This window comes from Nyctereutes procyonoides, unplaced genomic scaffold, assembly GCF_905146905.1.
Source record: "Nyctereutes procyonoides isolate TBG_1078 unplaced genomic scaffold, NYPRO_anot_genome, whole genome shotgun sequence".
Lineage (NCBI taxonomy): Eukaryota > Metazoa > Chordata > Mammalia > Carnivora > Canidae > Nyctereutes > Nyctereutes procyonoides.
The window spans coordinates 16,949,767-16,968,123 of record NW_026575155.1 but is presented as its reverse complement, the minus strand read 5'-3'; the positions used below and the strand labels follow the sequence as shown (position 1 = coordinate 16,968,123).

General features: G+C 52.0%; 1 protein-coding gene across 4 annotated transcripts in view; it reads left to right on the top strand.

The window, feature by feature from the left end:
• UBE2G2 (ubiquitin conjugating enzyme E2 G2) overlaps positions 1 to 18,150 on the top strand; it is a 38,488-nt gene extending 20,338 nt beyond the window's left edge. For all 4 annotated transcript variants that reach the window (XM_055313342.1, XM_055313344.1, XM_055313343.1 and 1 more), the window contains 3 exons: positions 9,695 to 9,813; positions 13,425 to 13,565; positions 16,334 to 18,150. In XM_055313342.1, coding sequence (XP_055169317.1) covers positions 9,780 to 9,813; positions 13,425 to 13,565; positions 16,334 to 16,446 — 288 coding nt within the window. In that variant the 5' untranslated portion in view covers positions 9,695 to 9,779 and the 3' untranslated portion in view covers positions 16,447 to 18,150. The remainder of the gene's footprint in view (positions 1 to 9,694; positions 9,814 to 13,424; positions 13,566 to 16,333) is intronic.
• Positions 18,151 to 18,357: the final 207 nt, after the last annotated feature.

The following is an 18,357-nucleotide window of genomic DNA, read 5'->3' as shown; positions in this document are numbered from 1 at the left end:
ACTGTATGGGAGGGGCCGGGGCAAGCGTGCACTTCAGACATCATCACACTTTGTGAATCTGCCCAGTGCCTACATCTCATTAGTTCTTAATGCTTTATGTGTTTTAATTTTTATGTTGAAAAAGATTTTATTCATTCACTTGAGAGAGAGAGAGAGAGAGAGAGAGAGAGCAGGAGCTGGGGAGAGGCAGAGGCAGAGGGAGAGGGAGAAGCAGACTCCCCTCTGAGCAGAGAGCCAGACCTAGGGCTCTGTCCCAGGACCCTAGGATCAGGACCTGAGCTGAAGGCAGACCCTCAGCCACCTGAGCCACCAGCCAGGCGTCTCAATGCTTTATAAGTTTTAGAAACAGATTGCTGCTACATGTTGTCTGTGGAGGTTAGATTAATACATGGAAATCAATGAGAAAATGAAGTTTTTTTGATAAGCAAAATATTTTTAAAATCATCAATAAATACTATCCAGAGAAAATACAGCAAGCACGATGTCTCCTGATAATTTGTAATACTCTACTTGCTTGAGCCTATGATGCCCATTATTTTCTGTGTGTTTAAATATTTTTGGCATGAGGATGTCTTTACAATCTGTATTTGTGTCTCAACTGCTATTGTATCTTTTGTCCCTGAAAGCAATACAGTGGGATGGTGAGTCCTGCTCAGCAGTGTCCTACGTCTAATGGAACATGGCATTGTCCACTGTGTCAGCCATAGATCCTTTTATTTTTTAGGAAGCAGAGATTCCATCACATAAACTTGATTTGTACCCCCTTTTTCCATTTTCTGAACCCCGTGTATTCTCTCTGTGTTCAGGCAGGCACCTGTGCATGCCACCTGGGCAGCCAGCCTGGTAGAGTACATGGGTTGTTGGAAGGTTTGAGCGCACAGGTCAGTGGGCCCCTGGCAGGGCTTCCATCTTGCAAGATACTGGCTTGTGCCCATCAGCAGACTTAGAAGCCTTTTATTTATTTATTTATTTATTTTTATTTTTTTTATTTTTAAAACTTATTTATTTATTTAAAAAAAAATTTTTTTTTTAGAAGCCTTTTAAAGGGACATGTGAGCCTTCCCGTATGGTTTCTAAAAAAGTGTTAGGCTAACTAAACTTGTTAGGGTAACTATTACTAATTTTAGATGAACACTATAAAATTAAAACCAATATTTTGAAAACACACATTAGTACTTAGTTGCAAAGGCAACAAAAGCAGAAATCAAGTAGGATGTCAGCTGAAGTTTCTGCATAGCACAGGAAATCATGGACATAATGAAAAGGCCACCTACTGATTGGGAGAAAATATTTGTGATTCATAGCTCTGATGAGGGCTTAGTACCCAAAATATAAAAGAAATTCACATAACTCAATAGCAAAAAAATAAACAATCAAACAATGGGCAGAGGATCCGAATAGACATTTTTTAAAGAAGACATCCACAGGGCCAATAGGTACATGGGAAGGTGCTCACCATCACTCATCATTGGGGGAATGCAGTTAGAACCACAATGAGGCATCACCTCACACCTGTCAGCGTGGATATGACACAAAAGACAAGAAACATGGGATGCCTGGGTAGTTCAGTGCTTTAGCGCCTGCCTTCGGCTCAGGGTGTGATCCTGGGGTCCCGGGATCGAGTCCTGCATTGGGTTCCCTGCATGGACCCTGCCTCTCTCTCTCTCTCTCTCTCTCTCTGCATCTCTCATGAATAAATAAATAAAATCTTAAAAAAAAAAAAAAAAGACAAGAAACAAGTGTTGGAGAGGATGTGGAGAAAGGGGATCCCTCGAGCACAATGCAAGCTGGTGCAGCTGCTCCTGAGAACAGTGTGGAGGTTCCTCAATAGCTAAAAATAGCTTCTTGAGGAACGACCCAGCATTTGCACTTCTGGGTATTTACCCCAAAGAGAGTGAAAACACCAATTCACAAAGATACCTGCGACTCCTATGTTCACTGCAGCATTACTTATAGCAGCCAAGACATGGAAGCAACCTGAGTTGCTCTCTACCAATGGATGAATGGATAAAAAAAGGTAGAGTGTGTATATACATGTACGTGCACACACACGAGTAACACCTATAAAAAATGAAATCTTGCCATTTGTGAAAACGTGGATGGACCTTGAGGATATTATGCTAAGTGAAATAATTCAGAGAAAGATAAATACCATGCGATCTCACTTATAGGTAGAATCTAATAAACAAACAAACAAAAAAACAACCCCAAATTCATACAGAGAACAGATTGGTGGTTGCCAGAGGTGCTGGGGGTGAGTGAAAAGGGTGAAGCAGGACAAAAGGTACAGACTTCAGTTAGAGAATAAATCTGTCTGGGGAAAGGAACAGACGGCATGGTTAGTATGGTCAGTAACGTTGTAGTAGGTATTTGAGTCTTCAAGACAGTAAATCTTACAGGTTCCCATCACAAGAAGTTTGTAACTTTGTACATGATGAATGTTCACTAGGTTAACTGTAGTGAATCCTTACGCTGTACACCTGAAACGTAATGTTGTGTGTCAATTATGCCTCAATTAAAAAAAAGTAATAAGAGCTTTTTCAGTGCTTTTACATTTGAAGAAGGCTTTTGCATTAGTATGGAGTTCCCCTGCCTCGGGGTTTGGTGAGCCTGTGGGTCTTGGTCCCGTTCCAGACCCTTTTACAAACAAGAGGCCGTTTACAAATGTTCTTAAAACGTCTATTAAGGAATTAACTGTCCTCCCATTGATCGGTCTCACGCTGCTATTTTGGCAGACAGCTGGCTGAGTTTTATTCCTTAGTGATAGGTTTTCTTTCTCTCTTTTTTATTCTTTAATTGTCTCCGGAGTGTCCTCTGTACTGGTGTTTCTGAGACTATGCTTGCCTCATTTCGTGGGAGGCGCAGTGCTGCCACGTTCGTAGCAGTGCTAACCCGTGGGGCCTCCATCTCTTCTTGGCTGTGCCCTAAGGAAAACATCTTTTCAGGTGCTTGGGCTGCAGGTACTGAGTGCCTCTTGCCTGAGGATGCAGGTGTGTCCCAGGTGACCCCACATCTCCCTGAGAGAACGAGGTGGAGGGTGTATGATGGGAACGCAGCAAATTAATGAACAAGAGGAGAACGAAAGAATAAAATTGCCACAGCCTCTTCCCTGATGATGAGGCAACTCCGGTGTACCTGGCTGGCTCAGTCAGAAGAGCGTGCAACTCTTGATCTTGGGGTTGTGAGTTCAAGCCCCATGTGAGTGTAGAGAGCGCTTAAATAAAAACTTTAAAAATCAGGGATCCCTGGGTGGTACAGTGGTTTGGCGCCTGCCTTTGGCCCAGGGCGCGATCCTGGAGACCCGGGATTGAATCCCACGTCGGGCTCCCGGTGCATGGAGCCTGCTTCTCCCTCTGCCTGTGTCTCTGCCTCTCTCTCTCTCTCTCTCTGACTATCATAAATAAATAAAAATTAAAAAAAATTAATCATTCCCCTCAAAAAAAAAAATCAGTTAAAAAAAAAAAGTAGAAGGTAGCTCTGATGCTGTCAGCTGAGCTTATGGTGGAGTTTGAGCGTATGGCCAGGAAGAGGGCCGGGGCTTCCCATCAGTCGAAGAGATGGGGGCCTTGGGGCTGCGTGGCCGGCATGGCTTCATGCTCTTGGGCCAGCCACGCTTCACTTGTTGGGATCATCATCTTTTTTTTTCAATAATAAATTTATTTTTTATTGGTGTTCAATTTGCCAACATACAGAATAACACCCAGTGGGGATCATCATCCTTTTAGACAAGTGGCATCACAGTCCGCCTCTTCAGGTCGAGTCTGTGGCCTGTGCGACCTTGTTGCCCTGGACTGTGGGTGGGGAGCTGAGGTCCTTGCCTGCACACGGTCGGAGGCTTCCGTAAGAACAGGGAGCTCGGTGCCGCAGGCCGGCTGTCTGTCGTCATGACTAGAAAAGGTGCAAAGGCCTCTGGGATCGTGCGGCCCGGCTCTGTCCTCCCCCAGCGTTCTTGGAGCAGCTGGCCTTAGTGATCTCCCTGCCTGAGCCACCGCCTAGCCGCTGTCCCCTCCAGGCCAGAGGCTCTGGCAAAACGAGGAGCTTCCCTTCCCTCCCGGTGCTTGGGGACCCTTCGCTACTCCCCCACATGTCACAGCCGCAGGTACGAGGAGCCCCGGGCTGTGCTCCCCCTCCGTCGGTGCTCAGCCTGGGGGCCAGACGCAGAGGTCACAGTTGAGGCGGCCTCCGTCTCCGCCGGGCCTGTCCCCGCGGAAGGCCGTCCCGCGTGTCTCCTGGCGGTGCCGCGCCTGCTGACAGGCCATGACGCTGAGAGAGCGGTCTCCTCCACCGCGGGCCGGGGGCCCGGCAGCAGCCCTGTGCGGGAGGAGGTCTGTTGCCGCGCTCGCTGCGGTAGTGGAAACATCACTGTCCGCCGTGCCGTCCCGCGTGGGAATGCCACGGCAATTCAGACAGAATCAGCATCTGGCCTGGGAAGCCGCTGCGTGCCCGTGAGCAGGAAAGCAAATGGGGACAATGGGCCTGGACCAGTGTTGTCACTGGGGTGATGTCATTGCCCGCCCCCCAGGACACGGGTGGTGTCAGGGGACAGTTGCGGCTGGTGCAGCGGGCAGTAGCGGAGCTCAGTCCCCGCATCTCGTGGGAGGCTGCCGAGTGCCTCACTGCCCGACAGCCCCTCGCAGCAGCACGGGCCTGTTGGTTTCCTAATGACTAATGATGTCGAGCGTCTTTCCCCAGGCTTACTAGCCACGCGTATGTCTTTGGTGAACTTCAGAACTTGTGCCCATTTTTTAATTGGGTCGTCGTCGTCTTATTGAGTCATAAGAATTCTTTATATATTTTGGATATAAGTCCTTTATTGGATATGCGGTTTTCAGATACTTTCTTGCAGTCTGACTTTCCTTTTTCATTTTCAATTTTTTTTTAAGATTTTTATGTATTTATTCAGAGGGAGAGAGAGAGAGAGAAGCACAGACACAGGCAGAGGGAGCAGCAGGCCCCATGCAGGGAGCCCGACATGGGACTCAGTCCCAGGTCTCCAGGATCACGCCCTGGGCTGAAAGCAGTGCTAAACCGCTGAGCCACCCGGGCTGCGCTCCTTTTTCATTTTCTTAATGGGATCTTTTGAAGCTGAAAGGTTTTTAATTTAGATGAGGTGCAGTTTAGCAGTTTTTTTCTTTTATGGATCATGCTTTGCTGTCATACAACCCCAGGTTGCAAAGATTTTCTCTTGTGTTTTATATTTGTAGCTCTCTTACATTTACCTTTACATTCTTGATCCATTTTGGATATGGCATCCAGTAGGAGTCCAACGTCATTTGTGTGTGGCTGTCCAGTTGCCTTAGCACCTTTGTCAAAAATCAACTGACCATAAATGTAGGGGTGTATGTTTGGGCTCTGAATTCAGTCCCATTGATCTGGGCCTGTGCTGCCCCCACTGCCACACAGTCCTCGTTCCTGTAGCTTTATAGGATGGTTTGGAACTGGAAAGTGAGTCCTCCATTTTGTTCTCCTTTCTCAAGATTGTTTTGCCCCTTCGTGGGTCCTTGGCATTTCCATCTGAATTTGAGGGTCAGCGTGTCAGTTTCTGCAGAGAAGCCAGCTGGGTTTTCCACGGGGATTATGTGGAGTCCCTGGTCACTTTGAGGACTGTGGGCGTCTGCACAGTCTTGAGTGCCTGGCACGTCTCTCCACTTTGTTGGGTCTTTTCAAATTCCCATCAGCAGTGCCATGATACATTTTTAATTTGAGAAAACCCAGTTTTGGGGACAAAGATGTGAATTTATACACAGAGAGACAAGCTTGGAGAGTGACCGTACTTACTGTGTCTGCCTTGGGGAGGCGATGCTGGAGGGGGTGCAGAGGGGGAGTATTCTGTTTTTATTTTATATACTTCATGTATTTGAGTGTTTTCCAACAGACTTTTCTGGTTCAAGTCAGTTTAGGTCGTAAGAGTTGTTGTCTGTCAGGACTGACTATGAAGTTCCTGGACGGTAGACTGACTTAGTCCGCTCTAACTGTAGGTCGGATCGGTGGATTTCAGGTTCTCAGACGTGTCTGGAGCACCAAGTCCCCACCTTAGAGACCGCCTGCAGCCTCCTTTTGAACAGGTTCAGTCTGGGCAGGTGACACAGAAGAAAGCCTGTGTTTGCTCCCTTGGCGGAGGGCGACAAGACAAGGTCATGAACCACTGTCGGGCTGCATCTGCCGAGCCCCCCGCTCCGTCCCAGCGGAGCCCCCCTGCTCCTCGCCTCCTAGAGCCTGAGCCGCCTTTACTGCGGGGCTGTGGGTTCCCGGTGCCCCCACCCAGAGGGGCCTGGGGCCCTCGTGCTGCTCCTTCTGTCCCTGCGGGGAGTGGAGCTCAGCAGCTGGAGGCATCCCAGGCCAGGAGCGCGGGGCAGAGCCCCAGTGCTCTCCCTTCCAGAGCACCCCAGCGTTGGGGGGGGCATGCAAGCGGGGGCGCTAGTGAGCTGGGGGTGCCGTGGGGGGTGGTGCCATGTGGGTGAGCTGGGGTGCTGGTGAGCTGCTTTCCCTGAGCCTGGGCGCCGGGTGCAGGGAGGTGACGCCCATGCTGGCAGCAGATGCCCTCCTGGCCCCCGCGGGGTGCTCCGTGGGGCCCCGGCCCTGGCAGGGGGTGCCACCGAGCAGCAGGCCCCTCCGTTGCAGCCGTGGGGGTGTGACTGGAGAGTAAGCCTGCTCGGTCCCCATGGCCAAGACCCTTGTCCCAGGCGGGTTTGAGACCTGGTGTCTGTGTGCCGGGTGCCGGCCGGGTGCCGGGCAGGTGGCTCCCGCCCAGGCCGCCCTCCACCCCCCGGCCGCCGTCCCAGAGCCACGCCGAGGGCGCGGCGGGGAGGGTCACTGCTTCGCTTAACTGAGCACCTCTCCGGGTCTTCTCGGGTCCTGCGGCGGGCGCGACCCTCGTGGCCAGCTCTCGACCCCGGGCGTCCCCTGGGCGGTGCTCGGCCATCGGAGGGAAGGGCGGGCGCGGGCTTCCCTGCCCAGCCCGCAGCCGCCCCCGTCCTCAGGCTCCGTCGGGCTCTGCGGGCCGAGAGTTCAGTGAGTAGACGGACAGTGATGTGCAGGCTTTGAAGAATTTACATTTGTTTTCAGTAAATTTGTTTCCTTCCTTCTTGTGCTTTGTTTTTCCTGTAATTTTCCCTTCTTGTACCTTTATTTTTGAGATGAGGCGTTTAGTGACAGGGCGGTGAGGCTGTCTGCAGCGTGGCACCAACACTCGTCCCAGGATGATGCTGATTATGCCTCTCGGTCCTGGTTCCGGAGCTGCCCCGAGTCTGCAGGCTCGGCCGCCCGCGGGGCCTCCGGGGGAGGAAATCCTCGGTTCACACCAGTAGCCAGCGAGGGCATTTGAAAAGAGCTTTGATACCTAAGACGCGGGAGCACTTGCGGAAATGTTTGATCATGCTTCCCAGGCTATGGACGACCCAGTGGATTTTTTTTTTTAATGTTAAAGAAAGCCCTATTATGAAAAACAAAGAACTGTTATCAGAGTGTTGAGCAAATACCATTTGGCTCATTCCAGAACACTACCCAGACCTTTTGTTCTCCCTTGCCGGGGCCGTGCCAGGAATACGGAGGCATTGGCAAGCAGTCCCGGCATACGCCAGGGTTGCTTTCGGAGACACTGCCTGTTTGCCCAGCCTTCGGAGTTAGCAGTTTGAACTGGGTTGGGCTCCTAACTCCTGTACCACCTTAGGACGTCAGCTGCGCCTGTCATCACTGTACTTCGACTTTGCTAACAGTGACGTGAGGGCAGCACTTCCAGACGCCTTTTACCAGGGGCCTGTGGACCATGAACAGGGTGGCGTTTATCATCTGCCGGGAGCTCCTCTACTGGAAGAGGCGTGGGATGATCATAAATCTCTCATCTTCAGTCTGTGCTGGGTCTGCGTGCAGAGGAAGAGGCGTCCAGGACAGCCGTCCAGGAAGCGCAGAGCAGGCCTCGGACGGCCCGGTCCGGCAGCCAGCTGGTGGCGGTGGTGGCACTGGTGCTCTGTGCCGCCTGCAGCCCCTTCTCTGGGACGGATGCCCTGCCCAGCACCAGAGTCAGCCTGGCCCCACGCTTGTACCTCTTCATGTGGCTTTCCCTGTCCTGGTTTCCTGCCAAGGCTCCGGGCGGTGTTGTGACACTCACCTCTCCAACACAGAGTAGCTATTCACTGTGGTTTTTCCCCAAAGTAGCAAGGACACAGTTTTCAGAATCAAGGTCGGTCTCTTAAATAGAAGAAAAAAATTGGCTCCCGAAACACTTCTCGCCTTGTTCTCATTTTGACTGTTTTACTGCGGCCCATCCCCCTTTCTGCCGGGATGCAGTCCTGGCCTCCACTGCACTGGTGCCATCGAAGGCCTGAGCATCCACACCAAGTGATAGGAAAGCCTCTGTTCAGTTTCTTTTTGAAGTTTTTATATTCCTTTTATTGTGGAAATAAACAATGTTTATATTGTTTTGCAAGTTTATGTTATTACTGAATCATAATATTTTTTTAAAGATTTTTTGTTTATTCACAAGAGACACAGAGAAAGACACAGAGACACAGGCAGAGGGAGAAGCAGGCCCCTGTGGAGAGCCCGATCCCAGGACCCCCGGGGTCATGCCCTAGGCCGGAGGCAGACGCTCGACCACTGAGCCACGCAGGCATCCCTGAACCATAATGATTTTCAAAAAGTGAAAGTTGTTTTGTAATAGATATACTTCAGTAATTTTTTTTCCTGTGCCTTACCTTGTATTCGTTTTGGAAGGCGGCACGTCTGCCGTGTTGAGCTGCTCCTGCAGTGGCTGGGCCTGGGTCTCCTGCTGCCGCGTCGTAGAGCTAACACTGGTCGTGGCTTGGAGAGACGGGCCTTTCTAAAGGGACCTCTCCGCTCACGCAGAGATGGTCGTAGCTGCCACTGTCTTGGAGTCTTCCACGGGCAGCGACTCTTGCACATTCGTAAGTGAGGTGTGTGAGGGAGGAATCTTTCCCTCCTGAGCTGGGGGCTCTTCCTCTCTGCTGCCTTTGTGTCTCACACGTGGCTCAGGGTAGTGTTGATTTACATGGACGTTTTAAAGTTTGACAGGACTTAGAAGTGGTTCAGTCCGTTTCTGCCTCTCTCCGTGTGATGAGGAGGTAAGCCCGGGCAGATGGGCATGCAGGTGCCCGGTGACTGTGTGTTCAGGTGACCGCGCTGGCACGGGCTGTGGCATGTGGCACGGCTCTGCAGGCCGGGCTGGCAGCTCTGATGCGTGTGGCACGCCTGGCCTTGTGCGGGAGCCGTAGTCAGTGATCACACGTGTGCTGTCTGTCTGTTTCTTGAAGGTTACAAAACCATTTCTTAGGCACATGTAAAAATTAAAAATAGCCTTTGAAATAGTAACTCTTACCCCTTCATTTAATCCAATAGTCGTGCTGTAACGTGCATAATTTATATCTTTATCTTAAAGTGCAATTATAGCACACATACAGAAAACAAAATCCCTTGGGTCTCACAACATTGCTATTAGTTCTTTATTAATGCAAAACCTGTGCCTGTAATTCCATGTTTGTGCTTGTACCTAAGACTTAAACCAGATTGGGATGGGATGATGAGATGTTACTTTCCCATTCAGAAAAAAGCACCAGTGCATCACTGTTATTTACATAATCCTTTCATGTGCATTTGTAAAGAGTAGAAATTTCCTAGCTGCTTCCTACAGTGGGCTGGACATGGAAAACCACTTGACTTGAGTGTTTTTGTCTCCTAGGGGCCCAGAGGACACCTGCTTTGAGTTCGGTGTCTTTCCTGCCGTTCTCAGCTTCCCGCTGGATTACCCATTAAGTCCCCCAAAGATGAGATTTACCTGCGAGATGTTCCATCCCAACAGTAAGTGCTCTGGGGAGTGGTTTCCATAGCACCAGGCGAGGCTCGGGGTTGCGTGTGGGTAACAGGTGCTGTCAGTGATGTAGGACATGGAACAAGTTATCTGTGTTTTGACCTGTAGCCACTTGGTCCTGGTGGTGTTGACGTCAGTTGAAGGACGGTGTAACGTAAATGAAGGAAAGTGCCATCTGACCTGTCCGCTCCTCCTTCCAGCGGGTGGGTAGAGCTCTTTGCCAGCCTCCGCCAGCCTCCGGCGGTGTGGTTAACGATGGGGACCACTCAGAGCAACCTAGGTTTTCACCCACAGGGCATCGGTTAACTAAGCTGCACTAGACCAAACGTTAGAATGCTGCTTAGATATTTCAAATGCTCTAGAGTGATATTTAATAATACAGAATGACACTTGTTCTATATCAAATGATTGAAAAGCAGCTTACGTTTAATCACATTTGTTACAATTTACTTTTTTCGAAAAAAATTCACATCTAATGTATATAACTGTAAACGTAGCACAAAAATGTTGGAAGTGATCTTTTTCAATAGGATCTTTTTTCCGTCTCTAAATCTTTTTTCTAAAATAAACATGTATTTTAAAGGGGAAAATAAGGTCATTAAATAAATTTACTGGACTTAAGTTGGCAGAGTGTCTAGTAGTAGGGATTGGAATTCCTGAATGGCTGTGGTTGTTTATTTCTTCCTTTTATAAGAGGGGATTATAGATAAGAGAATTAGTAAGAAAATGTGTTGTATCTTTAATGATCCTATTTAGTATAATGTTCCTTTTTATTTTTTTATTTTATTTTTTTAAAGATTTTGTTTATTTATTTATGATAGTCACACAGAGAGAGACAGAGAGGCAGAGACACAGGCAGAGGGAGAAGCAGGCTCCATGCAGGGAGCCCGACGTGGGATTCGATCCTGGGTCTCCAGGATTGCACCCCGGGCCAAAGGCAGGCGCCAAACTGCTGTGCCACCCAGGGATCCCAGTGTTCCTTTTTATAAATGGTGATTGCCACTAAAAATCATGATCTTAGTGGTTGTGGAGAAGAAAAGCAAGTAAGATATACTGTTTGGTAGAAATTTTTTCTTACTTGAAACTGATTCCTTTCCCTATGCTTCTCCACATATAAAAGAGGTAATGGCTAATTTAATCCATGAGAGCATTTATAGAATTTTCTGAGCCTTTGACACCCCCTGGCTTACAAGCGACCCCACCCACCCTGCAGTCCTCCCGTAGCCCGCCTGCCTGAACACCTCCACGCGGGGGACCCTGCCCAGACCCCTGCCCCCTTCCCCCTGCAAAGGGTCACAGGATTGCCCAGCTGGGGAGACACTCCCCTGCTCCCCTGTTGGACTTGCTGTCCAAACCCTCGTTTGGAACTTCTTGTGTCCTGCTGATGTTACGTGTGAGCAGTTTGCTCCTCAGGGGGACCGTTTTGAACACAGTTATGTATGCACGGTAGGTGCTCAGAAACCCTCCTCTCGAGAAGGCTGGCCCTGAGGTGGCAGTGGTCGAGGTTGGGTGGTGCGAGCGTGTGGGTGGGCGTCCATCATACTGGGATGACTTTGGCCTGTGTTTAGGATTTTCTATCAGAGTTTAAAAATATGTTACGATAGAGTTAATTGAAAAAGTTAACAATTTTAAATTGATTGTAAAATGTGACTATAAAGAGGATTGCTGGCAATTACAAAATAATGAGATTGTATCGAAGATAAGCACATTCTTGAGAAGAGTGCCTGTGACATGCTGTCAGATACCAGTGTGGCCGCAAACTGATGAATCAGTCGTGTACCCAGAAGAGCAATGACGTTTTTCATGTTAAAATAATTGATACAAGTAGCTTTGAAATTTGGCCTTACTGTAAGTGGATATGTTATTTTTATTCTGTAAAAATTATTTTTGAGAACTACTTAGTAGGCTCAGCAATATCATAAAAATCGGTCAATCCATAAATAATTAAAAAAATAATTCACACTTGCAGAGACTTGCTGGATAAAGGGTGAACAGATAATAAAAGGTAGGGGCTGGGACCATCAGGAGCTCCCAGTCTGAGGCAGGGATAGATGTGGATGGAAAAACACAGATAAATGTAAAACCATACCGGGAGGCCAGGGGGGTGCCCTGTGGAGGTGGTGTTTGAGCTCAGGGTCTGCAGGAAGAGCAGTAGGAGTCACCCAGTGATCTGTGAGGTGGGGAGGGTCTAGCACATGCAAAGGCCCCATGTAAGGAGCAAAGGGGACAGACCAGTTCAAGTTGGTCAGTAAGAAGGATTTTGGTATTTGCCAGGGGCAGTGGAGATCCACTGAGGGAGTCGGAGAGTGGGAGGGAGTAGCATGGCCAGTGTGGTCTTTGAAGGGTCACTGGCTGTGGTGTAGGGGACAGATTGCAGGGCGGACACCAACATGGTGGGCCTGCAGAGAGAGGGGCCAGCAGCGTGGAAACAAGCTCGGGCATTGACAAGGGAGGAGTTGGCGGGGGAGTTAGAGGGAGGCTTGGGTCATGAAACTGAGACACCCCGTGAGACAGGAGGGGGCAGGGCTACAGCTGCTTCTCTGTGTTCCTTGGGTGCCACCGAAGTTGGAACCCTCATGGCAGAGAGACTGTGCAAACCGAGGGTGCCCAGGCCCCTCGGGCGTCCTGCCGTCCACGACAGACTCACACACGTTCCTTCTGCGAGAAGTTGCACAGGTTCTGGGTAGCCAGAGAGCAGAAACTGCTGGATGGGGTGGACGGAAGAGCCAGGAACGGGACACCAGAGAGGCCCGTAGAGCCACTCAGCTTCCTCAGTGGTCGTGGGGTTCTGAACTCATGAGTGAAGGGGAGTTACGTAAATTCATTCTAAATTGTCGATTGTTTCTATCATTGTAGCTCACTTGGCTTACATTTTTATAGTTGAGTCTGTCCTCAGCACACACCGAACCATCTGAGGATCTGCCTGTGTAAAAGAGAAGCGACCGGTGCTGCTGTGTCCCCGACAGGACTGAGCGCACACCGCGAATTGAAACGCATTTTTCTCTACCCATACCGCGGGGGTCTGGTTCCTGATGCTGCGTGCTGGGGTGGGTTAGACTGGACACGGCTGACCTCCAGAGGCACGGGGGGCCGGCTGTCCCCGGGAAAGTCGGGGCACCTTCCTCCTTGATGTTTAAATCATCCCTGTTGCCTTCTTCCTGGCGCCGTGGATGTAGTTGCACAGTCCAGGTCCAGGTTTTCATGGTGGAATTAGGAAAATCTCAGAAACCATTGTGGAAATTATTTTGAGTGATCTTAGTACTTATGAGTTATTTTGCTGAAATATTTCACTGTCAGGTAACCATTTTATTTAGTGCCTTTAGGTAGAGTATGTAAAAAAAATAAAATCCCTGTGAAGGTAGAACCATCTGGGGTGCCTGGGACCAGACAGATGGGCCTAGAGCCCGGTCAGTGAGCGAGTGGCCCACCTGGCCGTGTGGGAGTGAGCGTGGCACTCAGGGCCTCGGGCTCTGCTCCAGCGGTGCAAACAGCTTGCTTTCCGTGTCTGCACCATTTACGCCCTTCCCGTGGTGGGCCCGGCCCAGCGTGGGGCCCCCGGACTCGTTCCCTGGGCTCACCTGCTGTGTTCTGACCCCTGCAGTCTACCCCGATGGCAGAGTCTGCATTTCCATCCTTCACGCCCCGGGCGACGACCCCATGGGCTACGAGAGCAGCGCCGAGAGGTGGAGCCCCGTGCAGAGCGTGGAGAAGATCCTGCTGTCGGTGGTGAGCATGCTGGCAGGTAATGTTCCGAGGCCGCCGGGCCGTGCCGCAGCAGGCAGGCAGCACAGTGGCTGCGTCTCCGTCCTCCTGTGGTTCTTCATAATTCATTTCTGGTCGTGGTTTGTTTACATATGCTGTTTGCTGCTTTGTCGTTGACTTGTTGGTATGTTCTTTTCCAAGTGTAAGCGCACTTCATAATTACAGCTTCATGTTGTATGTGTTGTATGTTGACCACAATTAACTGGGCTCCAGGCCTCAGGCATAGCGACCGTGGCGTGGGTGTTGATTGGGGCACCTGCTGTGTCGCAGATGCTGGGTCCTGGAGTTTCAAGGCTCAGGGTGCCCTAGACCCCAACTTTAAGGCCCGCTTTTTGAAGGGACTTTCCACATCCACCTGTGGTTGCCCGTCACCCGTACATCCTGAGATGGAGACACACACAGGGGCTGTCAGGCGGGTTTGTCTGGGATGAGTTTAGAGCATGGAGGGGGAGCAAGAGGCATTTGGGGTGAGGCATCTGGCTCTCGTGGGAGTCCTGCCAGCACTGGTTCTGGCTCGGGCCCAACCGGGGGCAGGGGAGCCCTGCAGAAGTGTGCTTACCTGGGGCCCGAGCCCCGGTGGGGATGCCAGGCCCTGCAGCCGTGTGCCTGTTGGCCTGGGACGAAAGGATTTCCAGCAGGCGGGGGGGGGGGGGTGGCTGCGGGCCGCGAGGAGGGCTGTGCTTGGGAGACTCGGGCTCACCGATGTGCAGGGTGGCCCCCGGGTTTCCGACCTCAGTGCCTGGGTAGAGGGCTGCTGTCTCTAGGGACAGGAATCCAGAGGCGCAGGAGTGGGAATGTCCATCCTCAAGAGCTGCTCAGCCGAGGCCGGGTGTGGAGGTGAGGGGTGCGAGGTCATGTCTGCATAGGACGGTGGGTGAGGGGCAGGGCAGACGGGATGAGAAAGGGCCTGTGAGGAGCCTAGGGAGGAATGATCTAGAAAACCCGGAAGAAATGAAACAAGGGAGAGTTGGAGGAGGCTGATCGTGCTGTGGGAGGCCCAGAGGAGGAGGCCCGGGAGTCCCCGTGGGCTCCTGGTGTCCCGCGATGTCAAGGACCTCTGTGCGTGCGCATGTCGGAGGGTGGAGGCACTCAACTCTCCAGGCACTGAGTGACTGCGTCAAGTGAGGTGTGGATGCTCACGGTGTGTGGGCCCCCCAGACTGTGTGCCTGGCTGGTTCCGCTGCCTTCACATGTTGGCTGTAAATCATACCATGACAAACGTTTTTGCTATAAATTCTTTTTTTAGAAATTTTTATTTATTTATTTATTTTTATTTTTAAAGATTTATTTACTTATTTTAGAGAGTGGAGAGAGGCAGAGTCCCAAGCAGATTCCTAAAAGGTTTCAATGTAGGGGTGCCTGGGCGGCTCCATCGGTGGAACATCCAACCTTTTTTTTTTTTTTTTAAGATTTATTTATTTATGAGAGAGGCAGAGACACAGGCAGAGGGAGAAGCAGGCTCCCTGCAGGGATGCCAATGGGGGACTCAGTCCCAGGATCCCAGGGTCACACCCTGAGTCAAAGGCACATGCTCCCCTACGGAGCCACTTGGGCGTCCCAGCATCCAGTTGCGATCTCAGCTCAGGTCTCCGTCTCAGGGTCGTGAGTTCAAGCCCAGTGTGGGGCTCTCCTCTCTGGGTATGGAGCTTGCTTTAAAAAAAATAAAAGGTTTTAATGTATTCCTCACACACTCCCTCTGAGTACGTGTCCTGTGCTCTGAGCTACCTTCCAGCCATGTCACCGCACCCAGCTGGGCGGTGCCCTGCCGCCCACTGGCGCCCTCTGTCCTGGCTTTAGGAGGCTGTGAGCCGTCTGGGCCTGGGGAGTGGGGCTGTCATAGGTGCTGGGTGGGGGTGGGGCTGGCTCGCTCCGTGCTTGCTTGCTCCCTGTGGCAGGCCTGGCCAGGGTCCCCAGAGCACACCCCCTCTTGGGGCCTGCAGGCTGCCCAGTCCTCCACCTCCCTTGTAGCACTGAGTTTGGAAGGATACAGGTGTGCATGTTCATAGTGTGTAGGCCTGCTGGGCGGTGTGCCCTCTGAGGGCCCGTATCACCGTGTCCCCTGCACACCTGCTGCCCTGCACTAGGCCTCATGCACACGACCTGGTGAGGAACGGTTGTGGAATAAATGGGAGGAACGGAGACCCGGTGGCCGCGGAGGCAAGCGCGGCCGGGGGTGAGGGAACGGCTGGGGTCGTGCCGGCAGCCGTGCTGGGCTCTGTGCTGCCTTTTCTGCTCTGACCCAGCGCTTCACAGGGCCGTGTTCCAGCTCCCGGCCCCGCAGGCCCCGGCTGCCTGTCTGCGTGTGTCCTGGTCTGTCTGCAGCGCCTGCTGGGGTCAGGTGTCCACTGGGCCTGACACCGACCTCATGTCGTCCTCTGGCCGGAGCTGGGGGCGTCTGTAGCCCACTGTCTGACGGGGGCCCAGTGTTTGTAGAGCGAGACACATGACACAGGTTGGCTCTTCGAGACGCTCGAGAGGTGAGGATCACGAGGTGGGTCTTTGTGCCTCGTGTGCGTGTCCCTGACGTCACGCAGCCTTTCAGCCCCCCTCCCTCAGGCAGGCTCCTGTCTGTCTCTGATAGAGTGGACTTCCTCCTGCAGGTGTCACACACCAGTGGCGCTCGCTTGCTTCTGGGACGCAGCTCTGGGACGACTGACGCACGGGGGTTTTTCAGTGGAATGGAAGACCTCGCCAGGCCCCTGCTTTCCAGAGCCCTTTTCACACTGAGCGCGTCTCCTTCTCTTTCAGAGCCCAATGATGAAAGTGGCGCTAACGTGGATGCTTCCAAAATGTGGCGGGATGACCGGGAGCAGTTCTGCAGGGTCGCCAGGCAGCTGGCACAGAAGTCCCTGGGGCTCTGAGGCCCACCCTGGCACACACGCAGACACGGCGCCCAGCCGTGGCCAGTGTTTCTCTGCTGAACACCTAGTGACAGTGACACTCTGTGCTGGTACCAAAAGAGGCAAGCTTGCAGAACCACAGCATCTGTTTTTTTCCCTACCTTTCCCGCTCCAAACAGGCTTCTCTTCTGAAATTATGATTCATGTAGGATGACAGCTGGATGCAGTTTTACCGTATTCCTGGCAAGGCGGTTCATATTCCTGGCAAGGCGGTTCGGGTAGATGGTGAAAGCCGTCCCCGCCTCCTCTCCCCGCTGGAGCGGAGCGCCCGCGGTCAGGGGCTTCCCTTTGGTCGCGGTTGGTGAGGGCGTGTGCGCGCCGCACTCCAGGGGGCTAGAACCAGTAATGCTCCTTCTGAAGAAGCGGCCACGCAGCCAAAGCAGAGGGGGGGGGGCGGGACAGCTCTGCGGGGGCCCCGTTCCCTGTGTGTCCAGGAGGGGGACGCAGCTTCGTTCCCGTGCTTTATAGTACTTCATACGTGTTCTCCTTATAATCTCGTTACGTCTTGTTTTGTTTGTTGTGTATCAAACTATAGGAGTTTTCAGGAAATAAATGCTTTTTAAAAATATGGATTAATGAGAAATGGGATGCATGAGAAAGAGAGGTTTACTGCTGGGTATAAAGACTGACTTTCTTCCCGGTCACGTTCAGCCAAGATTTACAGTGATGCCCTAATTGACTCGCACGTCACTAGGGCAGGAACACGTGAGACTGGAAGTTGTCGTTTCTTCTGGATCCGTAGGAGTTTCTTTTCCATCCAGACCCTGGGAGCTCAGAGGTTCTGTACCCTGTGGTGGCAGCAGGAACAGTAACTACCGAGACAGAATTTGTTCCTTGCAGTTTTGGTGTCGGAAGGGAACGTACAGCCTTAATGAGAGCAGAGCGCAGAGGCGTGCCTTATCCCCGACCTTGGCAGGCCAGACCTTGGCACGGCGTGGCGTGGGGGTCTCCGGACCCCAGGACCCCCGGGCGGAGGTGGGGCACTGAGTTGTGGTCTGTGACCTCGCTGCAGCCCCGAAGCTCGCCAGCGCCAGGGGCTCCGCTATAAGCGATACCAGATCTGTTGCACGCAGAGTCAAGTATTTGGCCTGTTCCAGACAGGCTAGGTTTAAATGGGAATCTCTATTTTTGAAATAAGGGACCGTCTGTAAGACATTCAGTAGGCTACACTCGACATCATCCCTTCCCTCCCTCGACGCAGGGGTCCCGTCCTGCTGAAACCTGGCCTTGTTTCTCAGTGTTGACAAGTACTGGCGGAAGGGGCCCATCCACGCTGGGCTTCTGTGAGGAAACCAGATTCTTCGGGGGGGGGGGGGGCATTTCAGATTTGACATTCAGTACAAGAGCCTCTATTTGGAAGGGCATCCGGAGAGGAGAGGTTTTGCACCCGGATAGTATTTGTGGGCCTCCACCCGGAGGGAAGGACAGGTTGGCGGGGCACGCGGTCTGGGGACGCGGCGGGCGGGTGGGCTCGCGCGGCGTCAGCAGGGGCCGGGGCGGGGGTGGGGGCCTCCCATGGAATCTGGAGAAGGAAGAGGAGGCTCTTTGCAAACAAAGTATTTTTATTCACTTGTATTTATTAAACGGAAACAAAGAAGCTCATGTTGTCCTCACTCTGCTGGAGTTTAATTACTATGTTAAAAATAAAGATATATTTTCCCCCTAGTCTGCTGGTATTTTTCCTTGTTGAATTTCATGTAATCCTGTGACAATCCGAGGCCCTTCGTGCCCGGGCCGCCCCAGAGGCCCCACAGCGGGAGGAGCCGAGGAGCCGTGGGAGCGGCGCTCTCCTGGCTTCTCACCGCCGCCCTCTCCCGCCCGAGTCCTGGGGCCCCGGGGGCCGCGGGTGCAGGGGCGCAGTGGCCAGCCTCT